This window comes from Vigna radiata, chromosome 6, assembly GCF_000741045.1.
Source record: "Vigna radiata var. radiata cultivar VC1973A chromosome 6, Vradiata_ver6, whole genome shotgun sequence".
Lineage (NCBI taxonomy): Eukaryota > Viridiplantae > Streptophyta > Magnoliopsida > Fabales > Fabaceae > Vigna > Vigna radiata.
The window spans coordinates 16766989-16786900 of NC_028356.1; the positions used below are offsets into that span (position 1 = coordinate 16766989).

General features: G+C 34.7%; 1 protein-coding gene across 2 annotated transcripts; it reads left to right on the top strand.

Annotated features, from left to right (window-relative positions):
- The first annotated feature begins 1837 nt into the window (after nt 1-1837).
- LOC106764773 (protein SMAX1-LIKE 6) lies at nt 1838-6378 on the top strand. 2 transcript variants are annotated; one of them, XM_014649157.2, is made up of 3 exons: nt 1838-3116; nt 3659-3890; nt 4348-6378. In XM_014649157.2, exons 1-3 carry the CDS (start codon nt 1960-1962, stop codon nt 6157-6159), a joined length of 3201 nt encoding a protein of 1066 aa, XP_014504643.1. In that variant the 5' UTR covers nt 1838-1959; the 3' UTR covers nt 6160-6378. The 2 variants fall into 2 exon arrangements, with proteins under 2 accessions (XP_014504643.1, XP_014504644.1); XM_014649158.2 differs by having other exon boundaries at nt 3659-3800.
- Nucleotides 6379-19912: the final 13534 nt, after the last annotated feature.

A 19912-nucleotide genomic window follows, 5' to 3' on the forward strand; every position in this document is an offset into this window, starting at 1 on the left:
TTCTTCCGCAAAACCCAAATCACCGAGTTCTTCCGATAATGGATCTGAGCTTTTTTCCTTTTAAATCTTAGGGTTTTGAATTTTTGGGATCTGGGTAGGTTTGTGATCTTAAGAAGATTAGAGTTTGTAGATCTGGTATTTTAATGTTTGGTAGTACTGTTGGGTGATGTTATTTGGGAAGAAGATGAACTCAGGTTCTGGGGAGGAGGAAGAAGAAAGTTCCCACTTTGCCCTTCTATAAAATCTATATTCATTAATAATTTTTAATATAAAATTTATTTATAATGTCACGTCATCAAATTTAAACGGCCGTTAACAATTTTTAACGGTAGGGACTGAATTGTTTCAAATTAGCCGTTTTGAAGACCTAATTGGGAAGTTTTATAAGAACGGGACCAAAATGGGAAGACCTTACGAAAACAGGGACACCTAAGTAGTTTTAACCAATTATATATGTGTGTGGGATTGAAATAAGTTGTATATGTATATAGATGTGTTTTGTAAGTGATCAATCTATTATTATTAGTTATCTTATATGTGTGTTGTGGATGCACAATCCTACTTATTGTTGCCGTCGTAGATAATGATGCATGTATGTATGACTAAAGAGTTAAAGTTACTGAATTGAGTGAAAAGATTAATTTATCAATATACATCTAAGTTTAGCTACTTTCCTTATAATATCATATTCTCAAAGTTAAATTTTTTAAAATAAAATAAAATTTGTTTCAACATAAATATACGACTAAGTTTAAATACTTTTACTCACATAAATATACAAAAAAATAAAATAAAATAAAATAATTCCATTTTAACATAAAAGCATTCTAATAAATTTTTAAATATATAAATTAAAAAAAAAACATTTGATCATTTCAATCAAACTATTTAAAAAGAAAATTACTCAATTTTCTATAATTTGTTTTTTCTCTTAATCTAAATAACTTTCACTTAACATCTTATCTTTCGTTTTTACTTTTTTTTTTTTCCAAACAAATGCTTATTCTTTTGAAATGAAACTAAAATATCCATTGAGCCAATATAAAGTTCTTTACTTATCTGGTGGCTTCTTGTATTTATCTGTTGGCCGGCAGCATAGTATGTTTTGTCAAAGATAATATATACATACATAGATCTGTATTTTTTTTCTTAAACAAAACTGAGATTTGATTGAAAAGCAAAATCCATTGTAATACAGTGAAATCAAGCTCGCTGAATAAATTGTAGAATTGTGAGAGACAAATTGGTTAAAGTAAGTAGGTAAAAATTATTAATAAGACGTAAAATAAAAGAATAATGTATAGTTTATATGTGTATATATTAGGTCTAAACTGAAAAAAATGATTGGTAAAATGGAGAGATTGAAAATAAATAGTGTTTAAAGTGGTGGAGAGAGAATGATTGTTTGAAATGATATAATTAGAAGTGCGTTTGAATTGAAGCAGAGAAGCTTGAAGTAGTAAATGGAGTGTTGATAAGTTGGGGAAGAAGTGGACTTTAAAAAAAAAAAAAAGTTAGCTTTGGATATGAGAATTAAAATTGAAAAAACGAAAAGAGGAGATGGTCCATGTAAATGGAAACAGGAAGTTATGCACACCTTTCACTTATGGCCAAAGAGAATCTATACCCAACATCTGTTACTTCCTTTCTTCCTTTCTTCCTTCATTTCATCAATGAATCAATGGCCAAAGACAAGGGTCCCACCCACTCCAACATAATATCACCACACAATTCAACCAACAACATAAACTAAACAAAATTCCATCATCCTCTTAAATTATCATTCCAATCATCTTCTTCTTCTTCTTCTTCTCACTCTCCACAATTTCTATGTTAAACTCCACTTGCTTCCCATTTTTATCTCCTCTTACTTTATTATAATATTATTACTTACTTCATCATATACCAAACTCCATTTCTTTCTATTTATTATTTTTATAATATATATGCTTGCCGGCGATGCCCACGCCGGTCAGCATAGCAAGGCAATGCTTGACGGACGAGGCGGCGCGTGCGCTAGACGAGGCGGTGGCCGTGGCGCGGCGCCGCTGCCACGCGCAGACCACGTCACTCCACGCCGTCTCGGCTCTGCTCGCCATGCCAACCTCCGCCCTGCGCGAGGCCTGCGGCCGCGCGCGCTCCGGCGCTGGCGCCGCCAGGTTCTCCGGCGGGTACTCGCCGCGGCTGCAGTTCCGGGCGCTGGAGCTCTCCGTGGGGGTGTCGCTGGACAGGCTTCCGTCCTCGAAGGGGGGTGGCGGCGGGGGCGGCGAGGAGGAGCCGCCTGTGTCGAATTCGCTCATGGCGGCCATCAAGCGGTCGCAGGCGAACCAGCGGCGGCAGCCGGAGAGCTTCCACGCGTTTCAGCAGAGCCAGCACGGGGGAACGGCGTCGTTTGTGAAAGTGGAGCTGAAGCACTTCGTTTTGTCAATCCTCGATGATCCAATCGTGAGTCGGGTTTTCGCGGAAGCAGGGTTTCGAAGCTGTGACATCAAACTGGCGCTGCTTCAACCGCCGCTACCTCCGGTCCAGCACCGGTTCGCCCGGGCCCCTCCAGTTTTTCTCTGCAACCTGGAACCGGAGCGTCCCGACGAAAATATTCGGAGGATCGCGGAGGTGGTGTCTAGAAAGAGCAAGCGAAGCCCTTTATTGATGGGTGTTTATGCAAAGAGTGCTCTGAGAGGTTTTGTTGAGATGGTTGAGAAGGGTCGAGGGGGTTCGGTTTTGAGTTCGGAGTTGAGGGTGGTTTGTTTGGAGAGGGAGATTGGGGAATTTGTTAAAAGGGGTGGGAGTGGGGAAGAGGTGGTGGGTTTGAAGTTGAAGGACTTGGAGCAGCAATGCGAGGGCTGTTCTTGTTCTATGGTTGTTAGTTTCGGTGAGGTTGAGGTTTTTGTAGGGGAGGATGTGGATGTTGATGCTGTTAGGTTTGTTGTTTCGGGGCTAACGAGGTTGTCAAAGATTGGTGGCGAAAAGGTTTCGTTGCTGGGTGTGGCGGAAACCTCTCACGCTTATTCGAAGTTTTTGGGTCTATTTCCTAATGTGGAAAACGAGTGGGATCTTCATTTGCTCACTGTCACTTCTGCCACACCTTCTATGGAAGGACTCTACTCTAAGTCCAGGTTTCTTCTTTATTTTTTTAAAAAAAAAAAAAAAAAGTATGCTGTTTGTTTTTTGGAGTACAATGGCAGAAACTAGGTTTGAACTTTGGACTTCGTGCAAAGTATCCAAAATGGGTTACTATCTTTTTAATTCTTTTGCTTGCACTTGTCATGTTTTTTGTTGAAGGGGAATTGGGGATCGTGTTCTTGCACGTTGATTCATGTAAAATATAATATAAGCATTTCTTGAGTATCGTGAGAAACAATGCACGTTTGTAATTGTGACACGGGGCATATAAATTGTGGGAATTAATGTTAATGTAAATAACAGTGCGGCTGGCCTGCGTGTTGTGCTTTGTGGTTCAGTTGCATTTTTTGAAACATGTTGTGCATTCAGCTATGGTTTACCTCACTGAACTCTAAAAATGTAGTATTGGGGCACAGTGTATTTGATTTATGTAGATATATGATGCCTTGAAATCTCTTTGATTGCACACACTTTAGCTTCTGACTGTTTTGTGCCTATTGGATCTCACAGTTCCCTGCTCATGATAAACTTACAGCTTGATGGGGTCCTTTGTTCCATTTGGTGGGTTCTTTTCTACACCTGAAATCACAAGTCCCCTCAACTCCACAAATAGATCTTTTACCCGTTGTGACAAATGCAATGAAAATTTTGAACAAGAAGTTGCTGATATTCTCAAGGTAGGTCCTTCGTCTAGTAACTCAACAAGCTCAACTTGGTTACAAAAGATTCTTAATGTGGACGACCACAGAGGGTTGGATGTGGCTAAGGTTTGTATCATTGCTAATTATTGCATTTCTCTTCTCCAATGCATACTGAGGGGTCACATGCATATACAACGTACACGCAACATGGTGGGGCAATTGCTGTACTACTTATACACAGTATAATAATTTAGAGGTATCCAGTATAATTCCAAAACTATTTGAATACCAAAAAAAGGTAAAGAATATGCAACAAAAGAAATTTAAAACGATGTTACTCTGTTTGTTTAGCTTACTTTTGCAGAGTCCATTGCTTTTGATTATGAAATGGAAAATTTTATGAAGGAAATGATATTGTCAATTATATTAGTTAACATCACTAGGAGTTGTAGGTTTTCTTCTCTTGATTAAAACTATTGGATACAGTTTCTGTAAATAATAATGATTTGCATGACTTGCAATATTTGATTGCTTCAAGTTATGGGTGCATATATTTAAGAATGGGCTCCATTATCCAGTGCAGACCAGTGGAGAAAATACAAGTTTGAATGATAAGATGTTGGGATGCCAAAAGAAATGGAATGATATTTGTCAGCGTCTTCGTCACAAAGGCTCACTGCCTCACTTTGATATTTCTCAGACAAGGCCCCAAGCTCCAATACTTGAGACTTTACGGTTTGGTCCAGGTTTTAAGGAAAGCAGCAGTAAAGATCCATCACGCACTGAATTCCCATATTCTACTACTCAAATGTCTTACATGCCCAAAGGCTTGCATATTACTTTTCCATTACCTTCTGATGTAACTGTTAGTGATTCAAAAGTCTCAGAGACACTGCAAATTGATGGCAAGACCCCTATTGGATCATCTCTATCCCATACACCTGTGACCACAGATTTAGGATTGGGAACGTTATATACATCATCAACATCTCAGAATCCAGATACCCCAAAACTACAAGATCAGAGAAAGCATGTTCAGCAATTGTCAGACTCTATTTCAACTGATTGTGATGCTATTAATGAAACTACCTCACACCAAATTCCTAGATCTTCTTGGTCTGGTTCAAATTTTGATGGGAAATTTGATTTAGCAGATTTCAAGTCTCTTAGTCGAGTTCTTACTGAAATGGTTGGCTGGCAGGATGAAGCCATCCGTGCTATCAGTCAAACTTTGTCCCTTGGTAAATTTGGTTCAGGAAAGAGTAGAGGTTCACAAGGTAGAGCAGACACATGGTTGGCTTTCCTTGGACCAGATAGACTTGGCAAAAGAAAAATTGCTTCAGTTCTTGCACAGACTATTTTTGGAAACTCTGAAAGCCTAATCTCTGTGGATCTTGGCTTCCAGGATAGCTTTTCCCCATTGAACTCCGTTTTTGAATGCCAAAAATCACGTTGTTATGATGTGCTCAGGAGGAAGACAATTGTGGACTATATTGCTGGAGAGTTGAGTAAAAAACCCCATTCCGTTGTCTTTCTTGAAAACGTAGATAAAGCTGATTTTCTGGTGCAGACTAGTTTGTTGCAGGCAGTAAGAGCTGGCAAATTTCCAGATTCTCATGGAAGGGCAATTAGCATCAATAACACAATCTTTCTTGTAGCCTCAACTAAAGGTAGTAGTTCTTTGGTTTCAGATGAGTCTCAGATGTTTTCAGAGGAAAGAATTTTTGAAGCCAAAAGATGTCAAATGCAATTACTACTAGGACATGCTTCCGAGGATGCCAAAACAATTGGTAGCACAAATGTTAAGGTTGTACCAAGGAAAGGTTTTTCCAAATCATCATCTCTGAACAAAAGAAAACAGACTGATACTAGTGACTCCAAGAAGGGAACAGCAAGCAAGATGCAGAGACATGACAGTGAGTCATCTCGATCCTATCTGGATCTAAACATGCCTGTAGAGGAGAGTGATGAGGATGTCAATGACAATGACCAAGAAAGTGAATCCATAACAGAAAACACAGACACCTGGTTAAGTGACTTCTTTGATCAAATTGATGAGAAAGTGGTGTTTAAGCCATTCAACTTTGATGAGCTTGCTGAGCAAGTGTTAAAAAGCATTGGCCTACTATTTCAAAGGACATTCGGATCAGAGCTTCGGTTGGAAATTGATTATGAGGTAATGACACACATACTTGCAGCTGCTTGGTTATCAGACAAAAAAAATGCAGTGGAGAATTGGGTTGAACATGTTCTTGGCAGATGCTTTGTGGAAGCACAGAAGAAATTCCATCATCCTGTGTCTCAATATGTTGTAAGACTGGTTAACTGTGAATCCAATTTTGTGGAAGAGCAAGCTCCTGGTGTATGCCTTCCAGCTAGAATTAACCTGGACTAAAGTTTTGCTCACTTTGTATTACTGTAATCAGTTGTAAAATGTAGCTGTTAGGATATATAGTATTTGGTAGATGGTAGCCAGTGTTCAACTAATTCATCTCACAATTTTTGTCTTCTCAATCATTGTGCTGTAATTTCTATGGTAAATGTATGTGTAATTTTCTATAGTGTACCTACTTAAAGTCCAATAATATTAGTTTGCAAATTGTTCCACCCTTCACTTTTCAAAGATTTGGCATAAATTTCATCCGACCAGAAGAATGGAATGTTATGACTTTTCTGCGCTATTCTTTATTCTTGATGGGATTTCTTCCAATTGTTCTCATGCTATCAGAATATTCATTATCTTTGTTCTGTGCACCATCTCTTACCATGTAAAAAGTGTCATACCCTTCATAAAGGAAACTCCTCACACTTGAAATCATGGTCTATGAAAATCATAAATCCAAAATGATTCAAATTTATCTGTTTGATATAAAATATTATATTTTTGAAAGTCAAAGACAAACGACTTAATCAAAGTAGTATTTTATTTTAACTTAGAAACATTATATTAGCTTCTAAATGTCAAAAAAGAAATCAAATAAAAAACTTTTTTTTTTCTTGTACTGAATGTTCTTCTAATGGGCTTGTGGCCCATTGTGCATGTTCTTAGAGTTGTCGATATGATTAGTTGCTTAGTTTAAAACATTTTAAAAATGTTTTTATGACATTTATAACTTGTTTATGGTGTAATTTTTTCAACATATTTCACATTTTTTTTCTCACTGCAATGTCTGTTTTCTACATTAACCAACTCATTTCTTTTTCCTCCAATTAAGAAATTTATGAAAATTTTTGAAATGGATCCAGAATGTATCACTCTTGAAATGTATACTGCTTTTAATTGTTCTGTGACATTAAATTTCCATCGATTTGTTGGATAAATGTTAAGTCAAAACCTTTAAAATTTGTATTGTTTTGGGTCAATTTTAAAAATTGGAATCCCTTAACCATTGTAGGATTATTGTGTAGTACCCATCATTACAGGCTTACTGTATCATTGTGTATATATACATCACTAACATTAATTTCTTCATTAAAACAACCATGATTGCAGTAAAACATTCACATAAATATTGTGTTTATCTTCATCAAAATAATGATGCGATCATTAAGAAAACAAATTACATTAGAAAGAAAATTACTGATCCACCCTTTTTTCTTTACAAATGGAATTTTCTTAAATATCTCTTATATTTTGTTGCAAGAAAGAATAAAGGTTTGAAATATAAAAATTACTTTTATAAATAAAATGAATGTCTACTCAAAAATATGTTTAATGATTCGATAGGTTCTATTTTTGAGTCAAAATCTTAATATGATTTATAATTATATATTTTTTCAATTGGGTTCTAATTTTTGAAAAATTGAAACAATAGAGTCTCGTCGTTAAATTGGACAAACATTTGTTAGAAATATGTTGACATGGATGTTGATCTTAGTTTTTTAAATGACATATCAAATTGTTAGATAATTTTAGTTGAGTCTGAGATGGATTTTTGTTTTTTCAAAATTAAAAAAATTGAGAAAAGTTAATTGAATTGAATTGTTTATGAAAATTAAGGATTTCACTAGCCACCATCCTCCTTCATCAACCCTTTTGCGCACCAGCCACCATAACATCGTTCAGCCACCATCTTTTATCACTTTCCTAACCAGAACTACAAAAACCCAGAAAACCAAAAAGCCACTGTCAAACTCGTCTTTCCCCACCAAAATCTCGAAACCCAGTTTGTGTCGCCATGGAGATCACCACTTTCACCTGAACCACTGAAATGCAACAATTCAAGTTGCAAAGCTCAAACCCAACCTCTGAAAACCCGAAGTCATGAGTTTGAGAGCGTCATCATATTTGTGTCAAGCCCTTTACGTCGACCAAAATCATTGTCAACAACTATCATCGGTACCGTTAGCCAAAGGTTCCTTTTCAGTCGTGACGCACCATATCTTTTGGCCTTGTAGCTCTCCAACCTATTCTTCAACCAAATTGTGATCTAGCCAAGGCTTTCGCCATCAAAAGAGAACCTAGCCAAGAGACTAGCGGTCCATTGCCACCGAAGTTTGATCCCTCGCATGTGGTGGATGCATTCATTCACGTCATCAATGGCGAGGTCGTTGTGGCAAGTTTCCTCGCCTAGGAGACATCAACAAGGAAGTTATCAAGAAAAAGGAGGGTCTTCGTGCAAGGGTTAAGGTTCAAAGGTTAGACCGTCGTGTCTGGTGCGGTTGAAGAGGAAAAGAAAATGCCTTTTCCTTTCTCTGGAATGAAGAAACCCTTTAGGGTTTGTGTGTGTCTGAAGAGAACCCTGAAAGAGGGTTTGGGCCTAAAAAAAGGTTTGGACCTTGCACATTTCTTAATTTCTTTAATTTAAAAAAAAAACAAAAATCCACGTTAAAGAGTTACAACTTGTCACGTCATTTAAAACACTACTGTCAGCATGCCACGTACACAACACTTAAATGATGTTTGTCCAATTTAATGACAGGGCTCTATTTGTTTCAATTTTTCAAAATTAAGGACCCAATTAAGAAAACCAATAAGTAGGGGTCTTAATTGATATTCTAACCCTAAAATGGGACCTATTGAATCATTAAACCTTAACAAAATAAGTTGAGAAAGTGTTATCTTTCAAAACAAAGAGATTGTAGAATTCCACAAATGCAAAATCCTTTTGAAAAAGTGGCGTAGAGGAATGGTTAACGCGTTCAACAAACCAAGAGGGGGTGAATTGGTTTCTTATCGCAAATCGTTCTTTTAATAATTTTCTCTTAAATATAAAAAATTCCTTTAAACAATTTAAAGAGTAAAGAAGAGAAAAAATTGCACAGGTAATTTTTATACTACTTTGGATCACAGAGATCCTACGTCTAGTTGTTAATCTCAACCGAGAATTAACGCTTCACTCCACAAACCAACAAACTGTTACAATCACAAAGAAAATAAAACAGTTTAAGGTTAGAACACCTCTCTTGTTACACCAAGAGATGAAACTCACTTCTCCTGTAACCCACGAGGGATGAACACCTCCTTTGAATCTTCATAAAGGATGAACACCTCCTCTGAATGCTTCACGAAGGATGACAAGCTTTCAACTTAACAACAGCAACATCACTCAATCACACTCCCTGTGAAAGTTCTTATTTTATGCCAATGGCAACAGCACTCAATCACACTCCTTGTGAAAGTTCTTACTTTATGCCAACACGTCAAGTTCTCAAAGTCAACCCATAAGGGTTCAGCAAACCCTAGAACACTTATCACCGCACACTGCAAATAAGAATTTTGGAAATACACTTTTTGTATCTTTCGTATATTAGAATGAGAGTCTCAATCCAATTTATAGAGATCTAACTTAAGGATACCTCCAAAAATCTATTGTAAGGTTATTAACGTGTAATAATCGATTATCCCAATATGGTAATTGGTTATACATAATTGAATGCACAACGATCAAAAACTTGCCTGAAAATTCTCATAATTACTCGTGATAATCGATTATTGATAATCGATTATCATAAGTAGTAATAGATTATCTTGAGTATAAAAATGAGGTTTTCTTATTCAAAACGATTTTTAACGCACCCTAAGGCAAACAATGCACAAAGTCAAATATAAACCATATCTTATACATCAATCTACTAAAATACAAAATCTTTAATATAAAAACAAGTCTTCATGAAGATCTTTCTGCAATAAGAGCACTTAAGACTTTACTTAGAGACATCATCAAAACTTCTTCTCTTCAGCTTTATGCTAACACCTTTTTTACTTCAAAACAAAACCCTCACTCTTAATTTCATCTTTCTCTCAAACCCTCAAACCCTTCTTCTCAAGTCTCTTCCCAACATTCATCTCTTCTTCCTCTTCTTCTTGACTAGAGGCCTTCCTTGAGGAAGCATTGGAGAGTCTATCACACCATCCACACCAAGAGTAGACTAAGTCGTCTTCTTTCTTGTTTCCAAGAACAAAATCTTAACCTTCTTGTTCTTGTTTTGTGTTTCTTTAAAATTGCGTGTGATTTATATTTGTTTTCATGAACACATTTTTAGTTGATAGTTCAACCAGATCTCTATTCAGATCATTAAATTGATCTTTTTGTGAGCTGAAATTAGGATTTTTTATGGTAGAAGCTGTGAAATAGTGGTGAGGAGCTAGGTTTTACCCATAAGGTAAAGGAAGTTAATTCTTATAATGACTATTTAATTATTATCTCTTTGAACTGGAATTGCATGATTTTGTGTTACCAATGGCATTTTTGTAGTGGAGATTCTAAAATAAACAAGTTCAGATCATTGCATTGCATGCATTAGTGTAAAATCAACCTTCAATAACACGCGAATAATATCCTTTTTCAAAAGAGTTAATGTAAAAAATGACCAATGGTAGTTTTGTGAATAAATTGGCGTATTTAACTTCAACTAATTGCATTTCTGACGTCGTATCTTCTTTTACATCGGCCCTCTAAGTAGAAGACATTATATGCTCTACTCTGGGCATTCAAAAGTTGAACTGGAATGACCCTTTGTCAGTAATAGGAAGTCAATGGGCCAGTAAACAGACGTCTTATGCCTATTTGACGTCGACTAAGTGTAGACACTACAAGATATATTGGAATTACATACGGACTTTTACATATGGATCCTGGTCTATATGTAATGCAATTATTACATACAAATTTTATATACGGATACTGAAGAGAGAGTTACATACGAATTTTACATACTGATTATTCGTATGTAAAAATTTGTATTCAATATTTGCCTATAATGTACGCGTGTGATGGTGGGAAAGTTACCTAAGGAAAATGTTTGTATGTAATGTGTAGAATCCGTATATAATGTGAAACAATTGTTATTTGTTTATATTACATACAGATATAGAAAATCATTTTTAAAAGAAATTGAATTTTGGTTAAGCCCCTTTTATTGAAAATCTCGGCCCTAATTCACCTCACTCAAACCCTCTCTCGAGCTCTCGTCTCTCATAGCCCTAATTCACCCCACTCGAACCCGTACTCGAGCTCTCGCCTCTCGAAACTTCACTTCACAACCTAACTCCACCTTTGTGTCGTCCATCCTTCAGTCCACCTCTCATCTCCCAAACCTTCATTCCACTTATTCTCTCTTGAGCCTTTCTTCTGTCGAACCGTCACTCCACCTCTCTTGAGCCCTAGCCCCAGCATTGTTTTGTCGAACCGTCACTCGACCTCTCTTCTCTTGAACCCTAGTCCATGTTCGAAGGTTTTTCCTCATCTTGTCTCCGACACCAAAGAATCTCGTTGACGAAACAATATCAGTCACCAAATAGTTTCGTTCGGCCTCCGTGATTCTATGTGAGTCTTCGTTGCCTTATTGGTTAGGTTGACGTTGAGACCTTCATGTGGTAAGTGATACTTCTCTTCCTTCATTTTCGTTGTAATTTGTGTGGGTGAAACACGCGAACCCTAATGTGTGTTATTTTTGTTTTAATTGGCCCATTTTTGGTTCGGCTAACAAGACGTGTTGGATTGTGACCAGGCATCGATTGATGCGTCTGTGTTGCGGTTAAGGTGAGGCAGATTACACTTGGTGGTGCGAAGAGCCTAAGTGAAGGAGCCAAAGAAAAAGGTCTTTTTAATTTCCTCTTTTGCTTGGTTTGCTATGGTTTTATACGGTATTGGTCTTGTATCATTTTCCTTATTCCTTATTCTCATTCTCATTCTAATGCATTTATCATAGCAGATTGATTCCTTGAAGACTTTGGCATTACTTGGTGACCGTCAACGCTTTGCCACCTCTGTTGAATGGGTTGGTAAAAATCTTTGCTTTGATATAGTGAGTATTCACCACATCCAATTAAACGTCATCCGTATATAAATTATATATGGATAATCCGTATATAAATTATATACGGATAATTTGTATATAACTTATATATGGATATATCCATATATAACCTTATCTACATCCCAATTATATACAGATTTTTGGTCGTATGTAATCCGTACATAACACCACTTTATATATGGATTTTTTAGGTTATATATGGATTTTAGCCATATATAACAGTGATTTTTCTTTTAGTGAGAGTAGACATTATATCTTTCGAAATATGCAATTATTTGAGCGAGAAGATGAATAGTCAAGGCAATTTAGATGTCTTTCATTGACATGTCCGACGTCTTATGCCTGTTTGACGTTGGATTCGAGTCCAGCTGACGTCATATGCTCTACTACAACACCTAAAACCTAAGTGAGACTCTATTTTTCGTTTGCGCCTCCATTTCCTTCATAGAGAGCTCTTTGTTCACGATTGTGAGGAAGAAGAAGGGTGAGTTTTCTTCAAATTACCTTAAATGTATGTGATTAGGCTACATTTGTTAGGCTTTTTATCTAGTTTTCACTTATTGATTTCGTGTTTTCATGCTCAATAGGGATTTTGAATGCGTTGAGTCTCTACCACATCCGTGAGCAGTGGTGAGTGAGCATCACCATTTACAATAACGGCAGCGACGAATCATTGGTGGTAGTAACGAATTCGCCATTCTCCATTGTTGAAAAAATGACTCCCTTTCTACTTTCTAGTGACGACAACAATTTTAAGCTCTAAGAAAGTTAGTTTATTGGTTTTCATACCTTGTAATGTACTATTTGGTTATTGGAAATGTGATTTCTAGTGTTGCTAGTGTACAATGTGCGTTGTGCATATGTCGTTGGTTAAGTTTGTCTTCTTCATTATGGTGTTTATGATAGGCAAACCTTTTAGACTAATTTTTGGCATTTTATTTTTGATGGAATTTTCAAAATATTATGGTACATATGTCATTGGTTAAGTTTTTCTTCTTCATTATGGTGTTTATGATACACACTTTTTAGACTGATTTTTGGCATTTTATTTTTGGTGAAAATTTTAAAATATTTTTAGTATGAAATGATAATTACGTACTGAGTGAAACTTAGTTCCTGTTTGAGATTTAACGAAAATGATTAAGCTTTTAATCATTTGTATTAAATCTCAAATTTTCCGATCAGACAGTTTGAATTTTTTTTTTTCATAATTTGCTATAATGTGTACGTGGGAGTTTATGGATAGATTTGATAAAAATTTATGTGTAGATCACTTTCTATTGTTCTTCGGATGCAAATTTGATTATGATCATCTGTAATCATTTTCATTTCGTGTATTCCAAAGACTAATGCGAAATGGTGCCAAAATTTTATCAAATTTATCATGTTAGAGTTCTTTGTATATGTGTTAGCAATTATGAAAAATATTTTTTCTAAATGGATAGAGGTCTAACCTTGTGAAATTTAAAAATTTAGAACTAATAGAGTTTGTTACGAAGATAGTATAGATCAGAGCTAGATGAATGAACTTCGCATCAGTGAAGAGTATGAAAAGAGAGTTTTTGAGTTCTTGCAATATGTTGAAGAACACGCGAACTCTATGAATGAGACATACTTTTGTCCTTATGTTCGCTATCTTAATCAAATATGTCAGGACTTGGGTAAAATGCGTAATCATTTATTCATATATGATATAATGAGAAGCTATACAACTTGAACTTGGCATGGAGAAGTACTGGACAATCTTACGTCACGAGGAAGAGATTATATGGATGAATGGATGAATAATCATTTAGAGGACATGGTACGTGATATTGGTAAAGAAAATTTTTGAATAGCTCATTTATATGATTCTCTTAAGAATAATTCAAAGGAAAAGTTATATCCATGATGTTCAAACTTTACACAGTTTTTGGTAACATTTAAATTGTTTAGTTTAAAAGCAAAGAATGGATGGACTGGCAAAAGTTTCACATAATTATAAGAGTTGCTGAAAGAGATGCTTCCTGAAAATAAAACATTACCTATTTATAATTAAGAGGCCTAGAAAATTCTAGGTCTAATGGGTTTGGAATACTAATAAATACATGCATACCGTATTGATTGTGTCTTGTACAAAGACGAGTATGTTTCACTAAAGGTGAGTCCAACATGTGGTTTATCATGGTTTGAAAAGAAATTCGATGGAAATAATGGTGATGAAGACAATAATGGTCCACCTGCTAAGGGGAGTCATTTTAATGAATTAAAAGGACTTAAATTCTTTAAAAATTAACTAATTTAAGGGGAACATAAAGATTAGATGATTTTTTTGTTTATAATCAAAAAGGGTGAGAATTTTTTTATTAACATCTTATGTGATAATCTTGTGATAACTGGTACTTATTTGAGGCAGAGATGTATGAGTCTGTTAGATATCTTGTTATTTATCTATATTCTGGATTAATTACTTTTTTCACCTTAGTTGTCAATTAAGAATAGGACCTTCAAGAAAATGACATATCACAAGCCTTCAACGAATCAAAAAGGGAAGATTATTACCAATGTGATAGCATTGTTGCTTTGAAGTAATTTTGATGATGATGCAAGTGAAGACTTGAAGAACCTTTTGTAAATGTTAAAAACATTCAATGTAGAAACAATTTGTTGAGGATAAATTAAGTATCGTAAGAGTTTTAAGCTGGGTCCACCAGAATGAGATGTTTGGATCTTCTCAACAAGTGGCAACGTTAGAGTTAAATATAGAAAGAGATGTTTCAAGCATCGAAGGAAGAAGCATAGTAGAAAGTCAATTTTGTAAGGAAAGGTAAGGCTATAGAATTAAGAGCACGACGAATGGAGGATGAACAAGAAGGGTCTCGAAATAGATGAAAAAGGGTGTCCACTGTATAAGCTACTGAAATGGTTGTCGAGAATGATCAGGGAGCTTGGGTTGGTTGAGATGTTCAAAGTTATGAAGTTGTAGGTTGAGTTTGAGGTCGATTACATTAGATATAGTAACCTAACTATATTTAGTGATTTTCTAAGTTTGATTAAGGAGATACAATTGTGAGATACTAGTCTACAGTGTATAGTGAGGTAGTTTGGTACATATCAGGTCAAAGTGTTTGGGATGGGGCTGATTGGTAATAGTTGTGGGTTCCTAGATGACAAAAGTCAATGGAGTGATCAACACAGAACAAGCTTAGGATTTTATGATGAGTCAGAAGATATGTTGAGGTTCAGAGACAGAGTGTTAATGTTAGATAAGGCAGAGTAAAGAGGTTTATTCTTAGAGAAGGTTTTAAGTGAAATTGGTAATGTTTGTTGTAATGGTGGTTGCATGAGGGTTGCTAGGATGTGTGGCATGTGTCAAGGTGATCAAAGGGGTCAGGTTCAAAGTTTATATGAAATGGTTCCTTAGAAAGTTGGAGAATGATCGCAAGAGTGGTTTTTGTGTGTCTCATCTCTTTATGGTGGTCTATGGTTTTCAAGCATGGATTAAGTTAAAAAGTGAAGGAAAAGTGTCAAGAGAGTTAGAGACGTTTAACAAGAACAACTGAAGAAAAGAAGACAAGATATTTGTTGTGGAAGGGTTTCTTTGCGTGTTCTAAAACAAGTACTAGAATTTCTACCTTAGAGCGGTGGGGTTCACTGTTTCATTGGTGTTTGATGTGTAAATATTTCCTAATTGGATAGTTCCTACTAATTGTGAGATAAAGGTGTATGTAAAGGAGTTGTTAGAGAAGCGGTGTTTTGGACTCAATGTAATCATCGGAATAACTATAAGCTTGTTGGATCTTGAAAGAGAAGAAGATGGTATGTTGAAGTGTTCAAGTGTGATTTGTGGCTCAATGCTAAGCGACTTTTAGGACTATGGTTTTAAGGAGATGAAATAAATTTAAAGAAAAGGAATGTTAAGGATGTCGTTAGAAAAGAGGAGTTCTAAGGTGTTACATGTTCTATATAAGTGAAGAAGGAGGTTCGTTAAGACTGATCATTTTATTATGAATAATGACACAAAAGGGTCATTTTCTTTAGTAAACAAAAGAATAGGAATATTTGTGGATCAGGGTAGTGCAGCAGAGTAGTGATCTACTATGTTTTTATGATGGGAGGTTCATCACAAAGGTTATCTTACTAAACAAAGGGTGGTTGATAAGTTAGAATGTTCTTTAGAACAACGAAGATGTCATGTGAAAGGATTAGTTAGAGGTGTTCAGCAACTCGTTAGAGTTAAAAGTGTGAAGCTACGCCGAGGAAATCGGTCAGGAGATAACGAAGATGAAGTAAGCCTATGATTCCAAGTTGTGGAAGCAAGAGGTGAGGTTTTGTATAGAGGAAATAGATAAAAGACAAAGAATACAAAGTGAGCCTATGTTTTCAAGCTACGATGTTAACTAAGATGTGAGAGAGTATTAGTTGTGTTGATCAGAGGAAGTGGGTAAGTAGCTGAAGGAGGTGAGAAATTGTTAATAAACATTTTGAGTAAGGAGAATATTCAAGTTATATGTTTGATAAGGAGATAGTAAGAGTTAGTGGAAAAGTATGAAGACCAGAGTCGGAAGTGAAGTTATAGGGAGATTTCATTAATATAGTTACACTACTATAACTAGTGAGTCTCAATGTGAATAGGAAAAGGTGCATAAGAAGATCCTAGTTTGAGATGTGTCATAATATGGCTAGGTACTAATCAAGCTAGTGATTTCAAGTTGAGAAGGATGTGGATCTAAACATTGTTACAAGCTAGTAGGTCAAGAAATGTAGGTGGTTCAGGATGATGAGTAAAGAAGTGAAAATGAAGTGCTCGTATTGGTTTTATAGCAGCGACAAATGAGAGTTAACCATTGGTAGTGAAGTAGCATAATTAAGGACTATGCATTCAAGGGTGAAGATCATAATGGTTGTGATTAAGGATGACCAAGAATGTTAACAATTAGTAGTAGATCAGAAGTCGTGTGTGATCAAGTTAGTTGTGTGGTGCTTCAAAGGGAGAGTAAGAGAAGGTGAACTGAAATCATTTAGAGGTTAAATTGATGTCAAAGCTAGCTAAAGTCTTAGGAGGAGTTTACAAAATATAACGGAAGACATATAGGAGCTGAGTTTAGTTTGGCAAATGCAATTTGGTAAAATAATCCTTAAAAGTTGGGGTTTAGGGGTTGATAAATCAGTTTTAGAGTAGGGGTTAAACCAATCTACACTATTGGACACTAGAGCATTTAACGTAGTGGCAAGTGTTGTAGTTAGTCAAGTTGTTTGGAAGTAGTATATGACATTTAGGTGTTTGTTATAAGAAGGAATCACTAGTGCAGAATCGGCTTTTAATGTCACCCCTTATACGTCAGTTAAGCAGGGGCACGACGTAAATTAATGACCGGTGGCACTTTCGTAAATAAGTTGTCAATATAGACATCAGTTAAGAGGGGCCCCGACGTCTATAATATTATAGACGTCAGGGCCCTCATAACCGATATCTATTGGCCCTCATATACGTCGGCACCTCGAATAAACGCCAAAACAAAATGAAAAAGTTAATAAAAAATAACTTTTTATTCTATTTAGACGTCTGATATGGGGGGAACCGGCTTCTAAAGCCCTTTAGACGTCATTTATTAGGGGAACCGACGTCTAAACCCTAAACCCAGAAATTTAAAAAGTCACTTTTAGACTTCATTTAGACGTCTGATCCCGCCACTCCGACTTCTAAAGCCCTTTAGACATCAGTTATTGGGGGAATCGACGTCTAAACCCTAAACCCAAAAATTTAAAAAGTCACTTTTTGACTCCATTTAGACGTCTGATCCCGTCACTCCAACTTCTAAAGCCCTTTAGACGTCAGTTATTGGGGGAACCGACATATAAACCCTAAACCCAGAAATTTAAAAAGTCACTTTTTGACTCCATTTAGAGGTTAGTTATGGGGGGAACCAACTTCTAAAGCCCTTTGGATGTCTATTATAAGGGAACTGACTTCTAAATGTCGGCATTAAAACACTATAGCTAATATAAATTATTCCTGAATAATTGAAATAGCAATTTAAATGTTTTCCTTGAGTGGATTGTTTCGTAATGTTGAAAATGTGATATACCCTACCGTAGTTGAACATTATGAAAAAAAAATAAAAATTGGATGTTACAAAAATTATATAATTTGTTTGAAGAAGAAATTTAAATTATGCAATGACATATGACATTATCAGTTTCACGTCACACTATCATGACCACATGGCATAATATCAGTTTGACACGTGATATTTTTTTAATTTTACAAAAAATTAAAAAGTTAAAAAATAAAAAATAAAAATAAAAAACATTAAAAAAATTTTAAAAAAAAAAGCACCAGCCGACTCATGACACATCTTTAAAGTATTAGTATTAAACTAACATAAAAACCTAATTGCTTCAAATTTTCAAAAATAAAAATCTCATTGAAACTTGAAACAAAAAAAAATGAAGAACCTATTTGAGAAATGTACCGAAAATAGGAATTAATGATTAAACCTAAATTTTAACAATTTTTTTTCTATAAAAAATATTTTATCAATTTTTAATATAAAATACTTATTAATTTTGTAACAACTAAAACCGAAAAAATATATCCGAATATAATAATAGAACATTAATTTATAAATCAAATCAAACTAAAAGTTAGCCTTGATTTAGGTAACTATTTAATAAAGAACATGTTTAGACATATTAATTTTTTTGAAGAAAAATATTAATTACTTTATTTAAGAATAAAAGTTATGGAAGTTATAAAATAAATTAGTATTGATTGCTCTCTTCATTACTCTTTATTAGACTTAATTACCATATTTATTATTACAGGAAACGTATGCGTTTTTGTCTAAAATTATTTGTATCATTAATGTTCCTCTCTTTTTATCATAATGTGTGGCATGTATATTACGTTTTTTTTTTAATCTTTATTTAAATGTACAATAAGATCAATAATATGACCATTAACTATAACTAGTACAATCAACACAAAATATTTTGTATATATCATTAATTAATTTATTTTAAAAATTTGTAGTTTTTTTTTTTATATTACTGCTCTTTATACTTTTACACTTTTTCTTTATCATTTTAGAAAATTTTTTAACAATTATTTTTATTTCAATTTTATGGAGACTAGTGCTCTTAAAATGGATTGTAACCCGCGAGTCAAATCGGTTCACCACAGATTTGAGTCGAGTTGGGTTTGAAAAAAAAATGTAATTTGTTTATGTGGACAACTGGATTGAACCTGTGGTGAGCTGGATTGGTTCACCAATCCATCTAATTTAATTTCATTATTTATTATTTTATATTTTAATATTATTAGTTAGCATTGTTTTTTATTATATTGTAGATAGTGATAAAGAAGATGTTTCTTTTTTTTCTAAAAATATTATAGATTTATCTATTCATAACTCTAATATTATAAATCAGAAATAATACAAAAATTATCAATATTAAAAACTTATGTATTCGGCTTTTGTACCTGTTTTAGGATTAGGCTTGGATTGTACGATATTTGTTTTAATTGTCTTTGAAGTCTAATATTATTTTAGAGTAAGGTTTATTTAAATTTGAATTAAAAAAATTATAATTTTTTTATTTAAAAATATATAATTAAATGAGTAAGCGAAAGTCAACCCGTTTAACTCACCAACGTGTGGTGGGTCCAACTGAGTTTAAAATTTTTTCAGCTCAATAATAAATGACTCGAGTTAAATTAACTCACTAAGTAATCAACCTGTAATGAACTGGACCTTATCAAGTTGGATTACGTGTTTGCCAGCTCTAATGAATGATGTGCTTAATATTTGTTAGATTATTGTAAGTACTAGATATAGAAATCACAAATTAATATATATATATATATATATATATATATATATATATATATATATATATATATA

What these genes read in the sequence shown, in the direction of transcription:
- LOC106764773 (XM_014649157.2), top strand. Translation starts at nt 1,960, where the DNA reads ATGCCCACGCCGGTCAGCATAGCAAGGCAATGCTTGACGGACGAGGCG. An exon ending in GGACTCTACTCTAAGTCCAG is followed by an intron (nt 3,117 to 3,658) that starts GTTTCTTCTTTA and finishes ATAAACTTACAG; the next exon opens with CTTGATGGGGTCCTTTGTTC. An exon ending in GAGGGTTGGATGTGGCTAAG is followed by an intron (nt 3,891 to 4,347) that starts GTTTGTATCATT and finishes TATCCAGTGCAG; the next exon opens with ACCAGTGGAGAAAATACAAG.